Source organism: Acanthopagrus latus, chromosome 11, assembly GCF_904848185.1.
Source record: "Acanthopagrus latus isolate v.2019 chromosome 11, fAcaLat1.1, whole genome shotgun sequence".
In the NCBI taxonomy this organism is placed as follows: Eukaryota; Metazoa; Chordata; class Actinopteri; order Spariformes; family Sparidae; genus Acanthopagrus; species Acanthopagrus latus.
In genome coordinates, this window is record NC_051049.1 from 8,153,778 (window position 1) to 8,179,282 (window position 25,505).

At 43.9% G+C, this 25,505-nt stretch overlaps 1 protein-coding gene across 10 annotated transcripts in view; it reads right to left on the reverse strand.

Moving 5' to 3' along the window:
• dab1a (DAB adaptor protein 1a) overlaps positions 1 to 25,505 on the reverse strand; it is a 75,290-nt gene that overhangs the window by 25,211 nt on the left and 24,574 nt on the right. For all 10 annotated transcript variants that reach the window (XM_037114116.1, XM_037114123.1, XM_037114115.1 and 7 more), the window contains exons 2-4: positions 24,604 to 24,877; positions 8,579 to 8,718; positions 5,691 to 5,789 (exon numbers count right to left, since the gene is read on the reverse strand). In XM_037114116.1, the coding sequence (XP_036970011.1) occupies positions 5,691 to 5,789; positions 8,579 to 8,718; positions 24,604 to 24,673 (309 nt within the window). In that variant the 5' untranslated portion in view covers positions 24,674 to 24,877. The remainder of the gene's footprint in view (positions 1 to 5,690; positions 5,790 to 8,578; positions 8,719 to 24,603; positions 24,878 to 25,505) is intronic.

Here is a 25,505-nt window from a genome sequence, read left to right on the forward strand (position 1 = left end):
AAAGAATCCCATGCAAACTCTTCCAAGTGCACACGCAGAAACAACCCCATCGCGCAGAGACCTTGTATCCTACATTAAACTGTTTCGAGCTCCCCTGCCCTCTCTAGTTTAGCCTGGGTGGGGAGTGCCAAGCTGGCATTGCCCGTGGCAGATGGCACTGTTTTTCCCGAGGACAGAGGGGGGATCAGTGACAATCACAGCTCGGCAAGCTGTCGACTTGATCACTTCATCTGCGCCCTCACCCGCAACACACACAAACACACGCGCACGCACACACGCAAACACAACTCACGTCTTAATATGCAACAGCACTCTGTTAAGTCACACTAAATGTCTGCTTTGTTGTTATTGTCTATGCCAGCTGCATGCTGGGAGCAGAGACACACAGTCAACATAATGACCCAGTAGCCCTTGAGTGCATGCTAGGGGTTGCAGCGCCATACATCAGAAGCTAAACACACACATCTGCTGTCTCTGAGGCTGCTCCAGTCGGACAACAGTGCAGGAAACAGTGACACCAGTTTAACATGGGGGCATGGGCGCGCGCACACACACACACACACAGAACTCCAGCCGAAATAGAAATAGATAATCATTGTATGAGTCGTGTCTTCTAGATTTAATAATTAGACTAATGATTATTATTATCACCTCTGATTGACCTGAAAATCACAACTAAGACAGTGCACACGCTCACACACACACTCAGAGAGCTCATTTGCAGGGGTTATTGAATTATCTCTGGGTGGGTGGTGAGGTGACAAAGAGACACTCTGATTCAAAGAGAGCAGAGAATGAGATGACTGCGTAAATTCAATTGATCTGCTCCGTCTTAGAGAGCAGAAACGATTTAAATACACGTACAGTCAGCGTCTCGTCGTTCGGGTACAGCCTGTGCAATCCAATTTTTTGATGCACAGATTTGACAAAGTGCTGAAAATGTTCTTTTGTTTCACGGTTAGTTGAAATCTAAAATTGGTGCATGCTCAGACATCGCCACCTCGCTGACACAGTCTAGTCACAATACTATTTGGAAATAGTATAAACAGGTAGATATTTTACGCTGGCTTGTACTCGTCCTTCTGCAGTGGTTTTTCCCTCGGCTCTACACTGTAAACACCAGTTGTTTTTTTGCACACTAAGCTGGAACAGATGTCATTACTCTCCTTACATCTCTTATCTCTGAAATATTTCTGCCAACTTAAATGATTTACTGCTGAAGAAATGTGTTGCATCATTCTTTGCAAAGTTTGGACAGAGCGGTGCGATTAAATCCCAGGAGGCCGGCCGCCGCTGTCTGGCAGCATCAGCTATCAGACGCTGCTCAAAGTTTTTGCTTAAACAGATGCGCTCTCTGAGGAAGTGGATTGTTTGCCAAAACAGGTGGGTGTATCAAGAAAAGTCGATACTGACTGTGCACTCTCTTCTCTTCTTTCCAGCACTGGTGATACACACTACTAGTCCCACTCTCACAATCTCACACACACACACACACACACACACGGTGTCAGTAACTCAGGGGGACCGTGGGCTGCATGCCCTTCAGCAGTCGCTGGCCGTTGAACCACGATATTCCCCGTTATGCTGGGAGAGGGTAGGGAGGGAGGAGGAGAAGCAGAGGATACTATCCCTCTCTCTCCTCACCTAGCTTCACGTCTCCCTGCTAGAGGGGAGACATCATCAAGGGGCCCGCGGAGGCTGTCCAGGCTTCAGCTGGTGAGACAGGACTGAGATTAGCTGTTGGCTTTGGGGTTTAATTATTTCCTTGCGAGACGTACCAGTGCTGCGGTCGGTCCTGGTCAGTCAATGACCGAAAGTGAAAATTCACAGAGCTGGACTGTAACTATGGACAAAGTCTCAACAACTGACAGTTTGACACTTGGTCGGCTGAGAAAGTGAAGATATAAGGTTGGATTTTCCGTGACAGTCAAAAGGATGTGACTTCATGTGGCGTCTCGGAGCCTCCTGAGAGCAGAAGTAGCTAAAGTTTAACATTTACAAATGGAGTCTCCTAACATTAAACAATGACTGGCTTCCAACACAACACAGAAAATCTACAGAGCTCCCTTTAATAATTTATCCAACTTTCAAAATTTAACTTAGATGGTTGAAAATGACAGCAGAAGTTTACCAGAGTGCCAAATCTCTGCAAAGCAAGACAAACATGGTGATTAGCTCAGTCGAGACACAGACCTAATTTCCTTCGTCTGCCTTTATAGACGTTTCTGAACACCGTTCTCGTGTCCACGACCCCAACGAGCCCCTTTGCCTTTGTCTCCTTGCCTTCATTTCTTCTCTGCTCCGTTGTGAACTCGCCTTCATCATCAGTCTCACTTCCTGGGTTCCCCACCATGACACCTCTTGGTCTAAACACATATACCAATTCCCAATGGACCCACATATCATCCCCTCAAGCTTGACCCTCTGATCTCGACCCTCATTCATTCCTGTCTCCTCCATCTAATTACCTAATAACCAGTGTTTCTTGCTCTACCCTCCTCTGTCTCGTTTACTTCTCCTTGCTGCATCACTGTCGAGCCTCCGTATGGATACTTTTCTCTAAACAGCTTATTCCCATGATTCCTTTTTCTTTTTTTTTTTTTTTACACGCTTCCTTCTGCTGGCTGAACTGGACTAATTTGATCTTTTTGATTTTATTCTCTGAGGAAGCAGCAGACCAGACGAGCTCAGCCCTTCACTCCTGTGAGTTCTTGACCTGATGTGGTGCAGCGGCCCTGACGAGACTGACAAAAACCCGGGTGAAGAGGGCGGCGCACACGTGTCTGTGTGTGTGTGAGAGAGAGAGAGAGGGAGGGAGAGACGTGCCGGCCTGCCCTCTGCTAGATTAATGTCTCCCCTCTTCTTCTCCTCCATCTCGAGCACCACCTCCCTCCATCCTCCACGACCTTCCCTCCTCAGAGAGAGAGGCCATCCATCCATTCGTTCACCCATACATCCATCCGCCCATCTGGCTGACTGATGCACAGGAGGGGAATGAGACTGTCAAGATCCCTGAACCTCAGCAGAGTCATTGTCTCTCCCTCCGTCTGCCTGTCTCTCTCTCACTCCCTTGCCATTCGGAGTGGTTGAAGGACTGATAGTAAGGACGGCATATCTCTATAGTTAATATTAATGTGAGGAGACAGAGGACAAGGTCTCCCTGTAGAGAGCTTACTTTGACATATGCTCACTGATTCTCTACCTATCCCTCTAACTCTGTTTCAGTCTGTCTCTGTACCTCCCTCCCATCCTCGCTCCATCCGTCTCTTTCACATCCTCGATTCCTCTCACCTTCTTCTTTCTTCCTTTTGCCTCTTAAACACCTTCTTCCTTTGACTCCCTACCTCGCCATCTATCCATCTATCTCTGGTTCTTCTCTCTTTATCCCTCTCTATCTCTCAGTGTGGGGAGTTGGAAGCATCTGGAAGGGGAATGAGACGAAGAGAAATGAGGGTTATAAAAAGAGGGATGAAGGATTGGACTGGTGAGGGATGAGTTTGGCGGCATGCAATATGGCGGCCACGTGGGAGGCCGCTGGTTACTATGTCCTGCCTGTCTAATACCCCTGCACTGTTGAATTACTGCTGGGTACACACTGAAAACACACACACACACACACACACACACACACACACACACTGTCAGCAACATCCAGGTCCTGTCGAGGTATAAATCTCAGACTTACAGCGTCAACCACGAAAGCCAAGAGTGGAGCATCATATTGTGTCCACACCAGAATACATTTACAGTCAGACAGAGTGGAGCAAGACAGAACAACTCACACAACATACACAAGAGCAGATGTTAATGCTGTATTATGTTTTATAAATAAGAAGTTTCTTTACTCCAGCTATCAAAGCAGAAGAAAAACTGACGACATACGACTGAGCCAGGCGTCGTATCACCATGCCTGCCAACATTAGGCTGTGAAAAAGATGGTAGGCCGCTCATGCCTAAAACCTGACACAGATGATCATAAAATTACATGGGGGCGAGAGTAAATTACATTTCTATCAGTCTTAAACTGACAGCTCTCAATAAAATACATAAACAACTGTAGAAATTGTGCAAAAAGGTAATTTAAAAAGTCAACATTTTAAATAACAACATTGTGAGAGTGTATGTTAGGAGCCTTTACCGCCAGGGAGACAAACAATCGGGGAAAATTACTACTATTATCAGGAGAATGGTGACCAGGTGTCGGCATTTGTATCCCTTTTTCCTTTCCCCACATGTTAAGATGATGTCCAACATTTTTGGTTGTAGTTTTCAAAAGTTAAACCACAGCAGGAGAGATGATTTTGACATGCTTTCTTAAAATTTGGCTTTTATACAAAGGCTGTTAAGAGCAAACAGGGAAGGCCGTCATCACGGCGCTGTGTTTTGGTTTATGTCAAGCAAACTGCACAAATGTGGGCAAAATTATAGGTTAACCTGTTGGCTTTGTTGCCTACGCTTAGGCCAATGGGATTTAGTCAGAATGCGATGAAAACTAGGACCAGCAGCTGAAACAACTAGCATTTACACACTGAGCTGCATGATGACAAAAGTCAGCTGACAGAGATTTTAAGTTGGCACGAAACATTTTCCATGTGGTCGTACAAAAAGCACTGAGTCAACCAAAGGCCAAAACATATGTAAGCAGCATAATATATATATATTTTTTTGTTGACTAGACATACAATCAAAATGAAGCAATACCTCTAAGCTTTCATCATGTGTCGCACATTGTCCCACATAAATATAGTCTTTCTCACACATTTGGTTTGTGCATTCAGGATCTGGTCCCCCTGATCGGGAGCACAGCGGGGGAAAGGGTTAAAAAATGGGGAGACTCCCGCAAGTATTGGTAAGGTTGGCAGGTATGCTTAGAACGCTGGGGCTTAATGGGAAACTAATTTTCCATTATTAACACAAATGGCGGTGAAATGGCCTGTTCAGTGAGGCTGTCCTCCAAACAGAGCTCTAAGTATCCTGAGGAATGTGGCCATTATTTCACCTGCTCAAGGATACTGTGACAGGTATGGTCAGGAGGGGAATCGAACCTGGACAATACCTGTCAGGAGGATCCTTGAGTTAAAAAAAAAAAAAGAAGAAAAAAAAGAAGAAAAATAAAAACACTACGCTCTGTTGGCCACTTTCCCTTGAGCCGCATGGGCACTCACACTGCAATTGTATTTAATGACAGAATTAACAGCCCTCTTGCTGCTGATGGGTCCTTTTGTCAAAACTGAGTTGTCAATAATTCTCTGCATCAGTGCAACCGAGACAAAATTATGAGAGTTGTTTAGGTGATTCCATGATCTCAACTGAAGGTAAGAAAAATGATTGACAGAGGGACTTGTAATGAAAACTGTAATGATAGAGGTCAGAGAGCAGAGCCTGCATAGATCCAGCCGGTCAACCAGAACAGCGGCCGTGTAGGATGAAAAATGCATAATCCTGGAGCACAATATAGAACCAGTGTCGTCGCTGTTTGCAGAGAGGCAGACAATACGATAGCCATGTTCTCTCATCTACTGAGGCCTTGTTCTCAGGGTTTCAATTAGGGTCTCCTGATTTCCCCAGGGCCCCCTCCCTCTCATGGAGATGCCTCATTAACGGAGGAAACACACAAACGTACACGCACAGAGAAATGCCGCATGCGGGCGCACACACAAACACAAAACACATTTGCTTCTTATGCTTACCCCTGTCTTCTCATCATAGATCTTGATCCCACCAAAGGAAACGGTTAGAAACACCTTCTGTTTGTGTTCTCCTTTAGACCGCGCTGCTGCAGCTATACCCTGAGGACAGGAACACACGCACACGCACGCACACACGCACGCACGCACGCACGCACACACACACACACACACACACACACACACACACACACACACACACACACACACACAGAGCAAACATGTTAGAAGCAGGACAGAAACTCGTGTGCACTGTAGTGGGAAGATAAAGTCCATAAAGAGCTTCTCTTTGGATGATTTCTCTTTCAGAAACCTTTTCATGATTAAACATCACATCGTCTTTATAATCAGTCACAGAAAAATTAATCACAGATTAATATTTTAACCCACTAAAGCCACAACAGTCTGTTTCAGTCTTCTGAGGCATGCTTGTGATGGGTATTAACTACCATGACTGGGACAAAACTTAATCAATGAATAGATGTGCAAATAAATCCAGATAGAGAACATTCTCAGACGACTAGAGAGAAATCTGTTGTAATATAACTGTACATAGACTGTAATTCTGGCACATTCATACATTTGTTATTGTTAAAAGCAGTTTATGGTAGAACAACACATACATGTATGTGTAGTATCAAACTACAGTTGCTCGTATCGGACGAAAGCAAAGAAAATTCAGATTAACGCCCCTTCAGGTCAAAACAACAGCTCAGAAGTGGGACCATCCAAGGAGCACGTGACTGAAACATTAATGTCATATCTCAGGCCGTTGAAAGGCATTGTGGGAGGAGGGAACTCAATAACAACTAAAGCAGTAGACGAGCCAGGTGCAGAAATAAATGTAATCATGACGACGTAACTACTTGAATTCTGTGACACATGGTGATGATTAATGACTCTGCAAGTGTACGTCTAAGGCTGGAATCCCCCTTTATGTTCACCCTGCCTCCATTTACATAGGTGAGACACAAAAGGAGCAGAAAAGGAGACGAGCGGGATCAGAAAATCAGGGGAGTCGGGCTCGGAGAGGGAGGAGCAGTGTGAAAGAAGAGGTGGAGAGATCAGAGAAAAAGAGTTGATGGATTTCCTGTCTGAATAAATGAGGAGGAGGGAAGCTGTTTGATCAATGGGCCTGTCTGTCCTCTCCTCACCCTGCTATGCCTCGGCTGGAGAGAGTCTTCACTACACAAACAAAACGTAATTTTCTCTACCTAAATATCTCCCGCAGTATCTGGATCCCATGTTTCAAAGAGACAATTAAGGTATTTTTTAAGATGGTGCTTTACACACCGTTTCCAAACTCTCTCATCACACATTTGTGGAAGAAGAAGCAAATTCGGCAACACTTCACCACTGATTTTCAAACTATTTAAATACCTTAAACATCAATTATGAAGCAACTGTTTATTGCAGAGTTGCAACTGATGTTCAGTCTACTGTGTAAATGGTTAAAAAACACTGTTGAGTTCATCTACAGACATTATTTGGATGGGCCAATATAAGGTTGCAACGAGTAAATGAGTAAATAAATGGCCTGTTTCTCACCATCTTTATCCACTCTCATCTCCCGCTCACCTATCATCCAAATGATTCCCCTCCTATGTGCCTCCTCTCCGCTGCTAACTGCCCCATCTGTCTACCTCTCCCTCTAATTGTTCCTGTCCTTGCAAATGAGACAGTCACCCCGATCCCCTTCTCATCCATATGGCTAACCTCCTCACTTCCTCCTGCACTGATCATCGTCCTGCCTATAAATTATAACGTCCTCGTTTTTCTTTTTTTTTTTTCCTCTTCCACCCTTCTCCTCTGGCAATCATGCATGCATGCACGTACACACACATACATACTGTACGAGTGCAGCTGTGCTGTGATGTACGAAACGTGCATATCTAAAAGTTTGAATTTTAGAATATGCATGAAGTTGAAGAACTATTTATGGACTGACAACTGTGTTGGCTAGTGGTGCTTCACCATTTTTGTGGGTCATGGAACTTAATGGGGCTGCAGGCAGTCCAGCGTATTAGCTCTTGAGTTAAAGGGGCAGTTCACCCCAGAAACAACGAAACATGTTTGTCCATCACAACTGTTTTAGTGTGAGTTGCTGAGTTTTTGGTCATCTGCCATAGAGATGTCTACCTTCTCTCAAATATAATTACTAGATGGCACAGACACGCCACGACCTGGTTACTCAGGATAAGCGACATACCTTGTTGTGAGCAGTTTCACGTAGGTCAAATTTCTTTAATTGATAGTCAGTTACCTTAAAAATCGATTATCGGTTACTCTTTAATAATGAAATGAAATATTTTGGTCATTTTCCTTTTAACATAATCTAGGTTTGATGGAAAATCAGAGATGGTTAAAGAACAGATGAACACCGACTGAGTAGCAGAAGATGTCGGTTAATACATGTTCATTTATTAATGTTAATACATACACTAACTGCGATGAATCAATCAATGATTAATCATTAACATCACTACTAGGAACTATGTTATTTCTACCAGCCATCATAGATGGTGAGCTGTTAAATAACTTAGTTAGCATCTCATCCGTGAGTAGATGCACGCTTCCTTCGGTGCGATTGGCAAGTATAGTTTGGCAGAAAGAAAACAATAAAGTCTGTGGATCAACCTGGTCATGACTTCTGGAGACGTTGTTATTGACTTTTTTATTTGTATTTTTTGGACCACAAGCCAAGTGCCATCTAGTTCCATCACATTCAAGAGAAAGCAGGCATCTGTGGGTCCAAAATCTCCTGGCAACTCACACTGAAAGTTGCTGAACTGAATTATTTTCAGGCAACTTTATGAAGCATTAAGAAATACATTCTTAATCTGAAACACAATGACAGAGAGAAAAGACAAGAAGTGAAAGACTCTTCTTACCTTGAGCTTCATCATCGAGTCCTGGCAGAGTTTGTCTCCACGGGCGGCAGTGACCTCGTCCAGGCCGATGAGCTTGGCCTTGTAGCGGACGCCATCGCCCTTAAAACGCCTGATGAGAGCCGCCTCGCTGCGATCCTGCCCTGCGGACACACATACACAGAAACACACACTCAGTCCTACAGTACATCTTCCAGTCAAGGACCTCCATCTAACTCAGACCAGTGCTATTACCTCAGGCTCATCAATCACATGGACCAGAAACAGACTTCAACAGTGATCTTACAAAAAAAAAAAAAAAACAACCTATAGTTCAGGTCAGAGCTACTGATGTTCTCAACATTTTGTTGTGTGATGAAGTCAGAGCATTGACCTGTGGTATCATATGAATGGCACTGGTCAATACACTCAGACACAGGAATCAATAAAGTTCGGTGGGATTAGAGTTAAAACTCGCTCTCCTCCGCGGCCATTTCTCCCGCAAAGTAATAGTGTGACATTTCACTCTTATCTCCCCCGTCTCCCTCGGCCCTCCCTCTCTCCTCACCCGCCATTGTGTGCGAGATTGTCGGCCATTGTGCGCACGCATTAGCGAGCGTTGGGCGATGCCGCTCCGTGTTGACCTTGCTCTTGTCCAGGAAGTCTCTATGTTATCTCCTGAAGTGACTTAACATTCCTCTCCAAACACAATGTGCAGCCGAGAGGGAGAATAGCTGCTCATAAGGCTGAACTCGCTTCCTTTGTGTCGTGCTCTCTCCATCTTTCCCCCCAGATTCTGTTTCTCTATCTCTGACCTGTGGTGTGCAAACATTTCATCATCAAATACTGTATGCGGTGTGGGGGGGGGAACTCTTCTGCATCTGCACGTGTCTCTCTGCATCGTGTTTTTCGAGTGTGTATATGTGAGTGAAAGACTGCGAGAGCCATAGTGAGAGGGAGAGACATAATGATAATGCAGCATATTCAGATAATATATTGAGGCATTAGTTCTGTACTCTATAACAGCGTGACTCTTGGAAGGTCATAGTGGGAGTGATGGAGAGGTCCCACTCCTCCTCTTCTCATCCTTACACACTCCCTCCATTCATAGAGTTCCTACAGCAGTGCAGTAAAAGGCGGAATGAGGCCTTTAACCAGAGGCAAGACCATCGTCGTTATATGACTCTATCTGTCCAACACTGATCCCTCAGCTTTGCTGCTGGCCCACACATTCATGCACAAACATACTCACTGCAAAGGCTTCATTTGGATCACCTGAGTTCAATCACATTCGTGGTAAGGGGACAATGTTTAAGGGCAATCATTGCTACAAAAGAGCTCATTATTATAGAAATAACAGGATCTCATTCTTTCGCATTATTAAACCTGCACTGTGAAAACCTCAAATAACATTTGTTTGTGAAATGCGTCTGAAAATGTGTCCCATGCGAAGGACAAAATGAGCAGAAAATACACTTCGTTCTCCACTGATATAAAAAAATGACACCTGCACACCCAGACACACACACACACGCACATGACTATAGTGTGGATGAGCTCATTCCACTGAATCATTGAACAGGCAGGCACTCCGTCACAGTCCTACTTGGAGTAAATCATGACTGTCTGCCTCAGAGTCTTCCTAGACAAAGGAGCTGAAGAACATCTGTCCTTATTTTGGAGCGAGTAAAAGAGAGAGCAGCTCTCTCTATTGTGTCGCGTCTCAGTTGGGCCCAGATGAGAGTAAGTGATTAAACCACCAGGGTGTTTTGTTTGCCTCCCCCCCCCTTCAACGCAGAGATGTTTGAAGACATTTAAATATTGCCTTCATTAAACTTGAAACGGTCCCATGAAATGTGCATATAGGCGGGTACACACATAAACAAGCACATGCGAGAGCGGCAGTCAGCAGAAGCCACCGTCTCCTCTCCCTGTGTGAATAACATGAAACATGCCTCTGTGGCTGTGTGTAGAAAAACACGCTCGCATATCTTTCACATCCAGACATGAGCTGCCTGTCAGGGAACCCCGACGTCTGTAAGTCTCTTTGACAGCTTGTGAAAAAATAAAGACAGGAAACTTTAATCAAATAAACTAGATAAAGTTACGTTTTCGAATAGCGACCAACAACAATAAGGTAGCCCTGTGGAGTTTTCTGGTAAACAAACAAATGCAGATTTTTACCATTTTAAATAATGCATTGTTTGCATTTATGTTCACTCGCAGTCTTCTGTTTCCATTGCCCTTGTTAGCACATGGCTGCATTTGTTGGCATGTTGCTGTTGTTTATCTCTGCAATAGCAAGAAAAAGTGTATATTTCACTGCCTGCACTGTGCTTGTGTTCATACGGGAACACTGTAATAATCATCATTAATAAAAAGTACCCTACCTTTAATGTTCAAAAACTTTACTTTTCAAAAGCCCATGTTAAAATATATATATATATATATATATATATATATATATATATATTCAATGTTTTACCTTGTCAGCTTAATTGATTTGTGAACATATATAATTATTATGAATTTGACGCCAGTAACACATTTCATCAACAAGTTGCGGGAGAGTCAACAGAAGACTGAGACAGTTGTTGAAACACCTGTTTGGAACGTTCCACAGGTGAACAGGTTCACTGATAACAGGTGATAGTATCAGGACTGGGTGTGACAGGAGCATCCTAAAAAGGCTCAGTCGTTCACAAGCAAGCACGGGGCGAGATAGTGTTAATCATGATTGTTGAAATGGGTTCAGGAACACTCCATAAAATCGTAGTTGGTAAACACAGTTCACTGAAAATGATTATATTCTGTTTTTATTTAAATCTCACACAGCGTCCCAACCTATTTGGAAATCAGGGTGATAAATGTGCGGGCGTTAAATAACACCGGAGGTGTCCAGCTGCTTTTGTCTCACCGGAACAGCGGTTTTCATTTGAGTCTGACATTTAAGACCTCCTCTCTCCATCTGCATCCATCACCATTACTGCTGCTATACTTAGCACACACAGGGAGAGAGACACAGGGAGACGCAGCAGTCGAGAAAGGCCAAGAGGGGAAGAAAGAGAGGAAAAGGTAGAGTGGGTCCAGGGTTACTTCTCCTGATGAGTGGTTCATATTATTACCTTTTGGGAGCATGTTCCCTGAAAGGCCTCCCTGTGAGTGTGTGTGTGTGTGCACGCGTGTGTCAGCAGGGGAAGCATTCAGTCCGCTGTAATTAAATGTCTGCTACCACTGTGACCCCACTGAGCTTCAAACACAACTAATGAAAGAATCCGTTTCATCTGTCACACACACACACACACACACACACACACACACTCACTCATCTTTCACTTTCATACTCACACCAAAACAACAAAACACAACACCTACCATACCAAAACACTAATGAAATAAAAGCCTTCTGGTGCATCCTCCATGGCAGCTCCAAAGGTGAACAAACACACACACACACACACACACACACACACACACACTTTTACACATGACACAGTGCCACATCGGAGTCCCAATATCTGGTATTCAGCCCTCTGGGCGACAGTAAAGCAGTTAATACCTTAGAACATTTGTGTGTGTGTGTGTGTGTGTGTGTACTTGGTATGCAGGGTTGGTCTGACTGTCTGTCTGAAGCAACAAGCAGAGAGGGAGGGAAGGACATAAAGCGGAGAGCGAAGGATGGAAAGGAGGAACAGAACGTGATGGATGGATGAATGAGCGAGGCCTCCATTGGATAAATGTCACTCAGGATTAGAGCGTTATGACAGGCAAAACCCCCATGACTCTCCTCTCTCTCTCTCTCAGACACAGACATACACATGCATACAAACACACACGCACGCACACACACACACACACACACACTTCCACAGGTGATAGATGGCAGGTGACTGCTGGTACAGTACATCCAGCCCTTCAGGGAAGCCCCTAGCATCGCCCCTGGCAACTGTAACCTTCTGCCTCCTGTGCGCCCCTCCATCACTCTCTCCCCAATCACTTCCCCCTTCTACCCGTCTTCCATCCACAAAAGCCCCAAACTATTTTTGTTTCTGTGTGATTCTTCCCCTATAGTGGGATTACATTACGATTACAAACATATTGAGACACATTTCTCCTCTTTTTTTTTCTTGTTCTCTCTCCCTGTCCTACTTTAAAACTGACAGACACTGCACTTTCAGGAAGAAAGCAGTTTGTTGGCAACTTAGGTCATATTTGAGGTGAAGTTTCTGTTAGTTATGATCACACTGTACTCACCAAAATAGTTTAAGAGACATGGAAACACAAGAAACATCACTTTAGTATGTAAGCCAGTTGTTGAGACATCTGTAGCGGGTCTGTATGTTATGAAATGTTTCCACGATGATTTAAAATCTGTCTGGACTGACTGCTCATGGTTTTTCCTTTCAATCCCAGATCTCAGCATGTAACTTGGTCAATAGATAACAAACTATGAAAATGTCTCTTAAATCAAAAATCAAAAAATTAGATTGTTGAAAAAAGCATATTATTTGCCATCCGATTTACTTGCCACACGACTGATTTATAAGTAAGGAGATTCAGGATCTGATAAGCGCCTTGACTTGCATTCTTGCTAATGACTCCACTAGATTCAAAAATAAGTCAAATTGTGTGTAAATTTATGATAAACTCCCAGTCAAACTACTACCTCTGTTAACTGTTTCCTTATTTGCATATGGTCTCAATCTCTGGTTTCAAGTCTTGTTCTCAGTCTGATCCAATCAGGAGATCCTCCCCAGCTCCACTCTGTCATCCACATATTGTCACATCTGACCAAGAGAGCAACGACCGCGATGTCAAACTCGAGTCTTAGAAACGTCGTAAAACCAATTGGTGACGTCTCGTTAGGTTTACAGTTGATCTGGCTCCTCGGTTAATCCCACTCACTCATACAGTTACCGTGTCACAGATTAGACTGATGTTAATGTGTCTGAACATGTTTCAGATGACCTGCACAGACACTGGGGGTGATCTTCAATGGTGCAGCGTTTCTCCATTTGAATGCAAGTTGATCATCCAGGCTGAAGATTAAAGTGCAGAGGATTTTCAGTGTAATGCATAATGCATAACAGTCCAGTTCATTAATTTCATTAGACAACGGAGAGTTAGACCATTAGTTTGAGGCCAGTGGATAAGAATGAGTGAGAGATGTAGCACCTCTACGTACGTTCCTGATATTCCTCAGATGCGATGTTAGCGGTACAAAAGCTACAGCCACTATTCATTTTCAGCAGGCCCGCGCTGCTCGCAGAGGCGGCTGAAGTGTGGCGCTTGTTTCACTGTGCTCCAAATGAAGCAGCACCCAGAGGCTCTTAACTACAGCTGGGATGGTTCCCAACAAACACTCAACAGCACATGAGGGAACACCGCAGTAACTCTCCAATTAATCCTGCTTCTAAACCCTGCTGCTGACTGCTTGCGAGAAAGTGTGTGTGTTTCTTTCTTCTGTGTGTGTGCGCGTGTGCTTTCTTTACCTATCAGAGACTTGCTCAGATGAAGCGCTCACTCATACCCGCTCTCACGCAGGCTCTTTTAAACCCACAAACAGCATGTGCCAAGAAAAACAACAAGTTTCCCCCTTCAGCTCCATGCTTAAGTCTGGACGATTGATTTGGCACACGGAAGCTCAAACTGAGTCTACGCATATGCACACGTTACAAAAACATAGCCACAGTTGCTGAAGTGAATCGGCGGGTGTAAAATGAGATGATAAAGTGCCGCTGCCACTCGTCAAATAAGCGAGTGCTGCGCTGATGTGCTTTTTTTCTGTCTTATTTGCAACATGACTGCTGCTGTGTACACTGAATGAAGATGCTTCTCAAGCAGTTTGCTAAATCATGTGAAGTTTACACTGAGATGTTTTTAGTTCAAACTCATGTTCTGCCTGCGGGTTTTCATATCACTTATCTGTTTTTTTTTTTTACTAGTAGCAATTTGGCTTCTATGTGAGAAGAAAAAGAAAGAAAATAAATGAAAGAAGTCATCAGAGTTGAACTTGAAGTTAGACATGTCGACAATCTCAAAGAGCCATCGTGTAATCTTTATCCTCTTGCCCTTTTGTTCTTCTTGTCCCCGACATTCGTTCTCTCTCCATCTCTATTTCTTTCCCCCTTTTTCCCAAAGCTCCATCTCCCTGCCGCCCGGCGCTCTGACCTGGATGACGGGGGCACAGCGACAGACCTGAGCTGTCTGTGCGTGAAGGTGCGTGTGCATGCATGTGTGACCCGAGGCATCCAGCAATCCTCTGTGGCAGAAAAAACATTAGAGCTGAAAAATACGTCAGGGACAGACACAATACACTGCCCATTACCAGCCCATACACACACACACACACACACACACACACACATACACCCAGAAACATCCGCACCCCGTGGTTCAAGGTCGCTTTGGAAAAGGACACAGAGAAAACTTTTGTGCAGGGAAGATCAACACCTTTAAGGAAACTTTTTTTCACCAACTTTATAGCATTTGAAGGCACGGCTGCTTTTTATGTTTTGTAAAAGATTGGAACAGGAAAGTAAAGTCATGTAGGTAACTAGTTTACCTAATAGTTTATAGAATAAACAACAAACATAGTGTTTGTATGCCATTTTGAGATTAAAAAAACAAACAAAAACCTTTCAGTGTTGAAGTGTTCTACAGGAAATTTGACAAAATTCAGTGCAGATGATGGACTTTCAATGAGCAGTCAACACGGCGTCAGACACCTGCTCAGTGATGCCTAAAGTTCAATTTTAAACTACCCAGACCTTACGCACTGTGAGGCCCATACAGTGAGCACTTGTGCTGGCTGAGCCGGCTGATTTTCTGGTTTCTATTTAGCCCCTGGCTACCTTGAATGGGGATAAAATGACTTCATCGTGCAGGTCTTCTTGATCCAAGAGTGGATCGGATTATGTTAGTGAGTTTATGGAGGTTGGGATGCTCATTTAACATGCATTGTGAAACAAAGTGACTCAGTGGTTATCACTGTTGCCTTGCAGCAGGCAGGTCTTGGGTTTGAATCCCGGGCTGTGCAGGGCAATAAAAGGTTTGTAGTTTACACAGTGCACCAGTTGTACTTACAATTATGCAATTGGGAACAATAATACATTCAAAGAACAAGACTTGAACTGTTTTAGCAGGAAAGTACGATATGCTGCCACTTCTCAATACTGACAACATGTTTTGATTGTTTTGGAGAGGGGACATGCATGATTTTGCTGTATGTTGGTGTGCTTTGCAGGTACTTAGCCTGGATCTGATTATCTTACATTTTAATTAAAAATCTTAATCTTAAAAATATTATTTTACTGATCAGTGTGAATCTATTGGGATTTGTGAATTGTTGGTTCACTGAGATAAATAATCTATAAATCTTTAGTAAAAATGTTACTCTAACTCACTCACAAACCCACTGAGGGTCTTATGAGTGTTACACACAACCATCATGGCAAGAGTTGATTTTATTGTTCACTTGGTATGCGATGAAGTTGACTTTAATAGATTCTCTGAGCTTTTGACGCAGCACAAAGAGCAAAACAGCACAGCTCCACTCGCTGTGCCTGTGTGCCGTTCAGCATGTTTGGTTAAAGTCTATTATTTTCACCATAACAACATGAACTGCATCACCTGGGAAAAAGCACTCGGCTGATGCTTGCAAAACACAATTCTGTTCTCTGTACAACACATTGCTTATTAAGACTAAACATCTAAATGGAGCGTTGATGATGGGAATGGCAGCCGTCCAGTTTTTATCCGAGGAAGCGAAGTTCATTCGGTGTACACAAACACACGGCCTGTTCTAGTGCATCTGACTTCTACCCTTTCATTTAATCTCATCCTTTCTGCGCTCTCCCCATTTAATAAGAAGCCGACAGTACCTTTACTACCATCAGGCCACCCTCGATCCTGTTGTCTCTCTCTCTCTCCTCCCAGCAGCCCTCAGTCTATGTAGGACTCTTGGTGGTAAAGCTCGTTTCTCGCCCTGGCTTTAATTACAAGGTAATTGGTCTCACTAACGAAGGGGAACATGGCCTGCGAGTCTGCATGTAACTGTGTCTATGTGCATGTGTGTGTGTGTGTGTGTGTGTGTGTGTGTGTGTGTGTGTGTTTTGTTTGCGCACGCTGCAGTGTGTTTTCTGGGCTCTGACAGGGCATCAGAGAGTGGGCTGTGTAAACAAGTCGCTAGCATCCTGTCATGCAACGCTGAAGCGGTTCCCCCCGTGGACTGCGCTGCTGGTCGCCCCTCGGCCGCCGATCACACACATTAAAACACACACACGCAAAAACACACACTCAATTCCCCTTTTTGCATTAACGTTCGTACAGTGCTGCGAGAGAAGAACATGGAGTTCTCTGAGCCTTCTGCACTGTGAGCTTTCACCAAATACTTCCTATCATCAGAGGAGGTAGAAAAAACACCTCGCACTGTCCTCAGTCGGTAACACACCTAAATACACACACGCACGCACACACACACACACACACACACACACATGCACACTATTTAGTCTGTTCAAACACTGTAAGACACATCTGACTGAAAAGTGTCAGAACTATTTGTTTCCTAAATCCCACAGTCTGTGTGAACAGGAGGCGTGCTTGTGTGTACGTCCACGGGCGAGCGTGTTTGTGTGCGTGTGTGAGTGTGTGTGTGACAGTCAAACACTAGAGACGGGTCTTTCAAAGCATTAGGAAACACAGGTAACTCCTCAAAACACAGCGGTCCTCCTTTCATGCCAAGGCGAGTGTGCCAGAACAAAGCCTTCTCTCATGTCTGTCATCTCTGCCAAAAATATGGAACCACTTGAAGTTGTTGTCCTTCCCCTCTCTGTCTTTCTGTGTCTCATCTTGCGTAATGAACCCCTTCCCTTCATTCACTCAGCCGGGGTCCTGGAAGAGAGGGATGGAGTGAAGGAGGACTGACAAACTTCATACAGCTTGAAAAGGAAGAGGAAGCTCTACCATCTGCCAGAGTGTCTCTCCGTGTTTCTAACTCTCTTATCTCCTCACTGTGCATCATCATCATCATCATCATCATCATCATCCCTTTGGTCCCCATGGAATTATACTGTTGACAGAATACAGATCTGCTTTGTAAATTACATGTCCTGTAGTCTCTTGATGAAAAAGAGAGATTCTAAATTCTACTAAATAATGTGGGACAATTCTCTCTTTTTGCCCTTTAACAGTGAAGACAGGAAGAAAGAGAAAAAGGTCTCTAGCTGGAATCAAACCTGGTGTGTTGTATCATGTCTTGTTTGGGTTAAAGTAAACATCACACTCAAATTAACATGTTCATGAAAAGCAGAATATAAATAACATGTATTATAATTATCATCAAATTGACAAGTCACAATATGAATGAGAAGACCAACAACACAAATTAGCTTGTTACTGTCTTTTCTCCAAGCACAGATAAAAACTGTATCTCGTGATGCACACAGGCATTGATGGAAGGAGAACTGCACTGCCAACTTAACTTTGCAGACTGTGATCTGAAGTACACATAACTTCTTAAAACTTATTACGATGAGTCACTCAAAAATTCCTCTACAGCTGTTTTTAAAATGCTACCTGCAGTTTTGAGCAGATCATCTTAGACCAAAGAGTTAAACAATCATTTTCCTCATGAGGTGGTGCACAAGTTGTGGTTGTGGCATTGTGGTCTGTTTGATCAGCAACAGTCGGCCACTAAAGTTTCTGACAGTACAACCCCCAAAAGAGGGACCTTGAAACTATTTCCGCTGCTCCTTTTCTCAAACTCAGAGATGTTTTTTTTTTTTTTTTTTTACTTTGCCATTGATTTTGAGATTTTACATAGACCTGAAATCACCTTTCCTACGTATAAGAAAATGGAGACATGCACTGTCCTTCGCCTTAGAAGACATAAACAATTAATCCGGCTTTTCCTCTGACTCACAGCGCTGATGTGTCTCAGATCAGCTCGGCACAAAGAGCTCTGTTTGTGATATGAAATAGAAAAACAGCAGCCTGTCAACGTCTAACAAATGAGAAATGCCCCTCTAACGCACAGTCCTTCAACCAGCACAGCGGGGTGAGAGCAGCGGCCTTTATTAGAGCCTGTGTGTGTGACATTGGGACGTTTTTCCTTTTGTGCAAATTATAAGCAGGGAGCAAACTGTTGCTATGGAGACTGTAGTTAGTGATGCGGTGGGCAAAGCCACACCAACTAGTGTGGAGGAGAGGACTAAGGCTGAACATACTGAGAGGATCACAGAGCACACGCACACACACACACACACACACACACACACACACACACACACACACACACACACACACACACACACACAGTCCAAGACATCCGGAAGAGAAATAAAGGGCTTTCACTGTTATTTATTTTCCTCCCAGAGTCAGGAGTTCTTGAATGCTTATTCTCTGTGGTCACATTTGAAAGCTTGGGTGAAGCCTTTTTTTTTTTTTAAACACACAAAAATAGGGGCAGAGGAGTGTGTCATTGGAGCTGCTGCACGGAGAGAAGATGTGGGTTTGTGGAATGAGAAGCCTGCCTGGGAATAGCATTGATCGCATCTCAACCAACCTCTACCTGCCCTCCGCGGTTATTACCATGCTGGAAAAAATAAATAAATAAATAAAAATTGGATGCACGGACCAGTGAAAAGAGTAGACAGTGGGATGGATAGGTCACTAATTTTTCCAGAAATAACCTGATGGGAGAGAAGGGTAAGCAGATAGCGGGAGAGGACGGAGAAGAGGCAGTTATCTCTAAATATAGTTTTAGTGATGGAAAAGTGTGTGCTCCTCTATCTGTGACCAAGTGTCTTCCATCCCTCCCGCATCCACCGTTGGACTCCACTGACAGCCACAACAGTAGACAGCCAATTCAATTCAATCTCTGTCTGATTGGAGGGAACAGATCTGATTACCTCTCATAGAAGGCACACACACACACACACACACACACACACACACAGACACACAAACACACATACACACACTCAAAATACCGTTGTTTGTGCTCTAAGATTCCCCAGGGAAAGATATCAGAGTAAATGGCTGCGGTGATTGTGCCAGATAGACTGGATGTGTGCATAATATCCACACGAAGCAGATAATGTGTTTGCTAATCGCACACCAGAGACGAGCAAACACACACACACATGCACGCACACACACACACACACACACACACACACACACACAAAGGCTAACAGCTGCATAGCTATAACCCTTAACCACTCTTTTCATACTGTTGGCTGCCAGCTACACTGTAGATGCACCCTCCCACACATCCTCAGCTCCGATCCCCCCCGTGGGAGAGTCGTGATTTTCCAGAGCTGTGATGACAGCCGACTGCGTGTGTTGACAGAAGCGGAAGTTATTATTACTTGTAATCGTATTCTTTGTCACATCCTAAAAGACGGGCGCGCATCTATGAATGATTTATTTGAACATTTAATGATGTTATATAGACAATACTGTGAATAAAAAAGGAAAAAAAAGTCATAATCTGTTGGTTGGAGTCCCAAAATTACTAACGTCAGAGTTGCTATATTTACAAGTAGGGTTTTTAGAAATGAATAACACCCACAGGATTGCTGGTTACCTGCCAATGCGGCTGCTTGCGTAGACAAGCTTTCCAATCTTAGTCACAATTTGCAAACACTTGGCTGGCCTCAAATATTCATTCACAACTCTGATAGTGTCCATACACACTGTAACAACAGTAGAGGCATGCTGCCAGCTTCACAAAGAACTCAGAGGAGTTTATTTAGCAGCTCAGATTCCGCTATTTTGTATGTTTATTCATGCTTTTTTGTTTTGTAAGAGTCACTGTAGAGATTGAACTTATTCTGTATCAGCTGTTAATATTTACAGTTACTTTTATTTTTATCTTATATAACTGGGCTAAATTAAATGGGACCTGATATGCCTTTTTGTTTATTTCCTTTCCCTTCTACTGTATGTGTTCTTGAGCAAGTAATATATCTTGAAGTGAAAAAGGTCAAAGTCTGCACCAACAGAAGCTCCTCTCTCCCACAGAAATCACTGGTCCTGAAAGACCTCGTCAGCAGCCCCCGCCTTTAATACCGTGACGTTGTGACATCACACTACATCGCTGTGTCATGTGTTTGCATAATTTCTGTCTTGTGGTTGGTTTAGCACAGCTGCGCTACTGTTGTTAGCAGTGATTTCTCAGGTGTGTGTGAGCTGACCAATCAGAGCAGACTGGGTAATCAGGAGGGCGGGTCTTAAAGAGATAGGAGCTAAAACAGAGCGTTTTAAACAGAAGGGGATTACAGTGCTGCTGCAGTGGACAGTATGAGAAAACTTAAGCATGTCAGCCTATTCTAGTAGTAACCGAAAATACAATTATGAACCTGAAAATAAGCAGAGTATGTCTCCTTTAAAGTACTGTAAAATAAAACTCTCTCAGCCAGCCTGACAGATCAATCTTTGTACCCTGTTTTGACTTGAGATCCTCTGGAGGCTGAAGCACACTAGTTCATTAAGCATGCTTATAACAGCTTTAAGTGTGATCTGTAATTATATTAATTACACTACATTTGACAAAATGCAGATCTGTTGAAAGCCTACGTTGTAATGCCAGAACGATTTGCTCGCACGGTGAAAGTGTGAAACGCGATTTGAAGATTCTCCAGAGTAAGGCGTCCACGGTTCATCGTACTTCATTACAAGGTGGGCGCTGAGATGGAAAAGTTTGAAGTGGAGACAAAACTGTCGGCAGCTGTTGGGGCTCCTCACAAACCTCAAATTGGCTCGCTGTTCTAATTTGACATTCACATAGTGTGTGTTGGTGTTTGCGCTGGCAGACTGTCAGCTTTGTGTTTTATTGATAATGAAGAATATCAGAACGCGTTTCCTTTTAAGAAACTAGCCGTCACACTAATGAACAAACATCCACTCGAGGCATCTTAACAGACTCGTATCCCTTTGCATAACTTCAGCTTTTACTGACACTGTCATAGCAGTGGCAATTTAGCTATATCTATACCTAGTCAGTGATGGTGTATTAGACTGCAGTTATATTGAGAACTGCTGTAAATGACAAGGTGGTGACTTTGTTTTTTGGCCAAGCCGTGTATAAGCGACCTGTGATGGTGGGTTGTCAGTGGGTCAAGCCCTGAACGGCAACCAGTGGTGTAAATTAGCACCTACATTAAAATCAAGAATTGTTATGATTTGCAGGGACACAAGTACTGTAGAGGACTTGCAGGGCGAAGGAAGCAGGGCTGGTTGAGAGGGATAGAGGTGCAGAGATGTAATCTTTGTGGATTTATTGAGGATTAATTAAGACTTTCATACTTCAAGCATCGAGCCTGACCAATAAGACGCACTAATTCACTGTCGGAGGCGGCAGAAAGCTGCAGTTATTCAGCTCCGGTCATGTAAATGCCAAAGGTCGGAGGTTATCTCCGTCTTGACACGGTAATTCAATAAAAAACCTTTTGGAAGAGAAAAAAAGGTTCTCTGAGAGGAATGACCCCCGAGCTCTCAAATAAAGCATAATTGTGTGTACAAAAGAAACATACACGTGCAAACCCACAGATACACACTGACGTGTCGAGCCAGGCACACACACCATCTGTGATTAATGTGTGACACGCTGCAGTCCCATAGTCTTTTTCATTACATTCTTCACCACAGAAGTGTGAAACAAAGGCCTGAGATTAAACAGCTCTCCTTCACACTGATTCATTAGTCTCTCTCAGTCTCTCTCAGTCTCTCTCTCTCTCTTCGTGATCAGTCTCTCCTCTGTGTCTCACTCATTCAGGGCAAGGTCATTTAGGAGTCAGAGCAGTGGGCGGAGGAGGAGGATGAGGAGGGAGAGGAAGGATATTAGGAAAGTGAAGGACTATCCCTGCAGGGATTCTCACAAGCCGCCGTTTCCACCCTAATGACGAGCAGCCATTCAGAGGATCTATTTTCATTCAAATCGAGCTACTCCGAAGAGACGGGCACAGAAACATGTGTATGTACTGTATGCAGACCGGTCGCACACATGAAGCACACTAACAGGGACATTATCAAAGTTTCTTATTCCCAGAGCACGCTCGCTGCTCGTGTGTGGTATATGTATGATTGCATTTGACTTTCATCACCCTGCCCTGTGTGTGTGTGTGTGCATGCTTGTGTGTGTGTGTGTGTGTGTGTGTGTGTGTGTGTGTGTGTGTGTGTGTGTGTGTGTATGTGTGTGTTTTGGAAGAATGGCCCAGATCAGTAAAGCGATAAGTACTTTGCGTGAGATCAAACCCTAACTCTAACCCTTACATACCATCATAAAAAGAGATGCAGACACAAGACAAAGTGTAAGGTAGTGTGTGAGTGTGTGTTTTCGCATTAGTGTGTATGTGTGTGAGGCAGGGAGAGAGAGAGAGAGATAGAATGAGACGGGGGAAGCAGGCAGAGAGAAGAAGCTAAAAACCCTCAAGTCTGAATGCTGAAGGCAAACCATTCATCTTTCCTCTCATATGCTCTTCTGGGCTTCAATCCCAGTCCTAGTGTGCGTGAGTTTGTGTGTGTGTGAGTGTTTGTGAGTGTGTGTGTGTGCGTGTGTGTGTGTGTGTGTGTGTGTGTGTGTGTGTGTCTGCAATCCCCTCACATATGGAGAGCAGTCTGAATGATGAACATGATCTCCATTGCAGCAGAACAATACTGTTTCTAAATAGGACATGAGAGGCATTCAGCCTTCCCTCACACACTGTGTATGGGGGGAACCTACGCTTGTTTGCAGGGGCTGAAGCGCGCCGTGTGCAATGAGGCATCTGCTGCAGGTGATACCGAGCGCGCGCACGTGTGTGTGTGTGTGTGTGTGTGTGTACGTGTGCATCCATTAAGTGCCGTTCCCAACGGTGTCCAGAGTTTTTGCTACATCAATCAGATGCTTATTCAGAGAGTGCTAGGCGTCGCTCTCGCAAGTTGGGCAGGTGGCACCGAGCAGCTGGGTGATGGCTGCCAGCCTGGCCCCTGGCATCACCTCTGCTCTGAGACCACCCAGGCCTGCTAATACACCTGCTAGCTACCTGCCTCTGGAGCTTTTCACACCTGGATCTGTTTGCCTCTCACCAACCAAAACACTCCCCGCACCTGTTTGGTAGCAAGCTCCTGCACCGTGATACCCCGCACCTGTTAATTAGCTATGAACAACAGCAGCCCGGCGTTCTGTTTTCTGACCCAAATCCTTCATCAGCGGCAGATCAAAACACAATTAATATAAAGTAGGAAGGGGCTGACGAATGTGTGTTTTTGTAGTGAGAGCGCAGTCCTAGAGTATAATTTGTTTTTGTAATATATTCTTCATGGTAATGCAGCAGTGTGACACATTTCTTTCTTTAGTCAGGATCATCTCAGACAAAGGTGGATGCTTTGATATGTCGAGACAGTGTTGTTTTTACTTTGTGTCATGCAAAGAGAACAGTAACAAGGAATCTTAAAACTGAAAAATAAAAATGTATGCACAGGCCAGAACCACTCGTGCACTTTGATGTCTCACTCACTTTCCAACCCACAACAAGTAACATCCTATAACACTGAAAAATCTGAATCTGCAAAGTAAATAAAGTTATCAAATAAATATAGCAGACATGCAGTGCGTTGACACCAAGATATTGGCCATAAAAAAGCATTTCAGTTGATCCCTACTTTACAGATATCGTTCATCATGAATGCATCTAAAATAACAAAGAAACGGTCGTATTCACCATTTCTGACGGCAGATCAGTTTGAAATACTGCAATGAGTAATGGGACAAGAAAGAGTAGCTTCAGTGAGCCCACACGCTGCACACCTCCGGCGTCTTAGCGAGGTTACCAACTAATTTTCTCTCACTGACTCTGTCCTCAGTTTCCCTATAAGCATTAATTTAAATGAGAAATAAAACTGGTGACATAATTTTCGGCATCAAGGCTATTAAGCATTTGGTTCCTCTCTTAAACTAAATAAACTAGTGAATGCATTTCTATAACTTTAAAGAATATCGTGAAATAACTTCCTTAACACAGCTTCAAAGTGTACAACAGGTGTGAGAACAGTGTACCGACCTTTCCTCTTGGAGTCCCGTCTGACGCTGCTGGGCCTGACCGCTGGCTGTAGCTCTGTCTCTGTTGACATCCTCAGGCTCCAACTGGGCTAGACTCCGCTCCGCTTGGCTCCGCTGGGCTCCGAGGGTCCAGTTCACAGCGTCAGTGCCGGCTGTGCGTGCGTGGGCGCCGGGTGTGTGCGTGGAGGCGCCAGGTGTGTGTGTGGGCACACAGGCTCATGGGAGAGGGACGGGCTTTAGCCCTGACACAACATCCCACACACACCCACAGAGAGCTGGGGAGAAAACAGAAGAAGAAAGAGGTTTGCTTCAATTAGGTTGTGTTACTGTTGGCAGGAAAAACCTTGCAAGAGTTCTCAGCAGGCGTGAGAATGAGCTTGTTTTCTGATCGGGAGCCTTGAGTACATGTTGCCCGTGGTAACGGATCGGAGAGACCCGTTCTGCACTTCCCACTTCCTGTCAATAATGTGTCTCTGCAAGGACACTGCTTAAAGAACAACCCCACCATGTTAAAGCACTTCCTCCTTCAATCGGGCAGTAAATTAATTAGACAGGTTTAACAACACTAACAATGTTCATTTTCACAAAAAACTTCACTTATATGAGTTAGGATTTTACTGCACAAGCTATCAGTTTGACCAGATTATGGAGCCACTTAATTTGGAGGTCAAAACCAAACATGAGTCAGTTATAACGCCTCATTAGATAAACAAGGTAATAAACAAATCTGGCTGTAAACGTTCATGGATTTTGACCTGGAATACTGGGTTACAATTTCAACATAATAATAAATAAGTAAAGGTTAGGTTGACCTGGAGGTTTAAAACTTCTGTGACCATCATGGAAAAATAAATCATTTAATATTTGTCCTTCAGGAAAATTTCCTCCAAGATTCAAAATCTC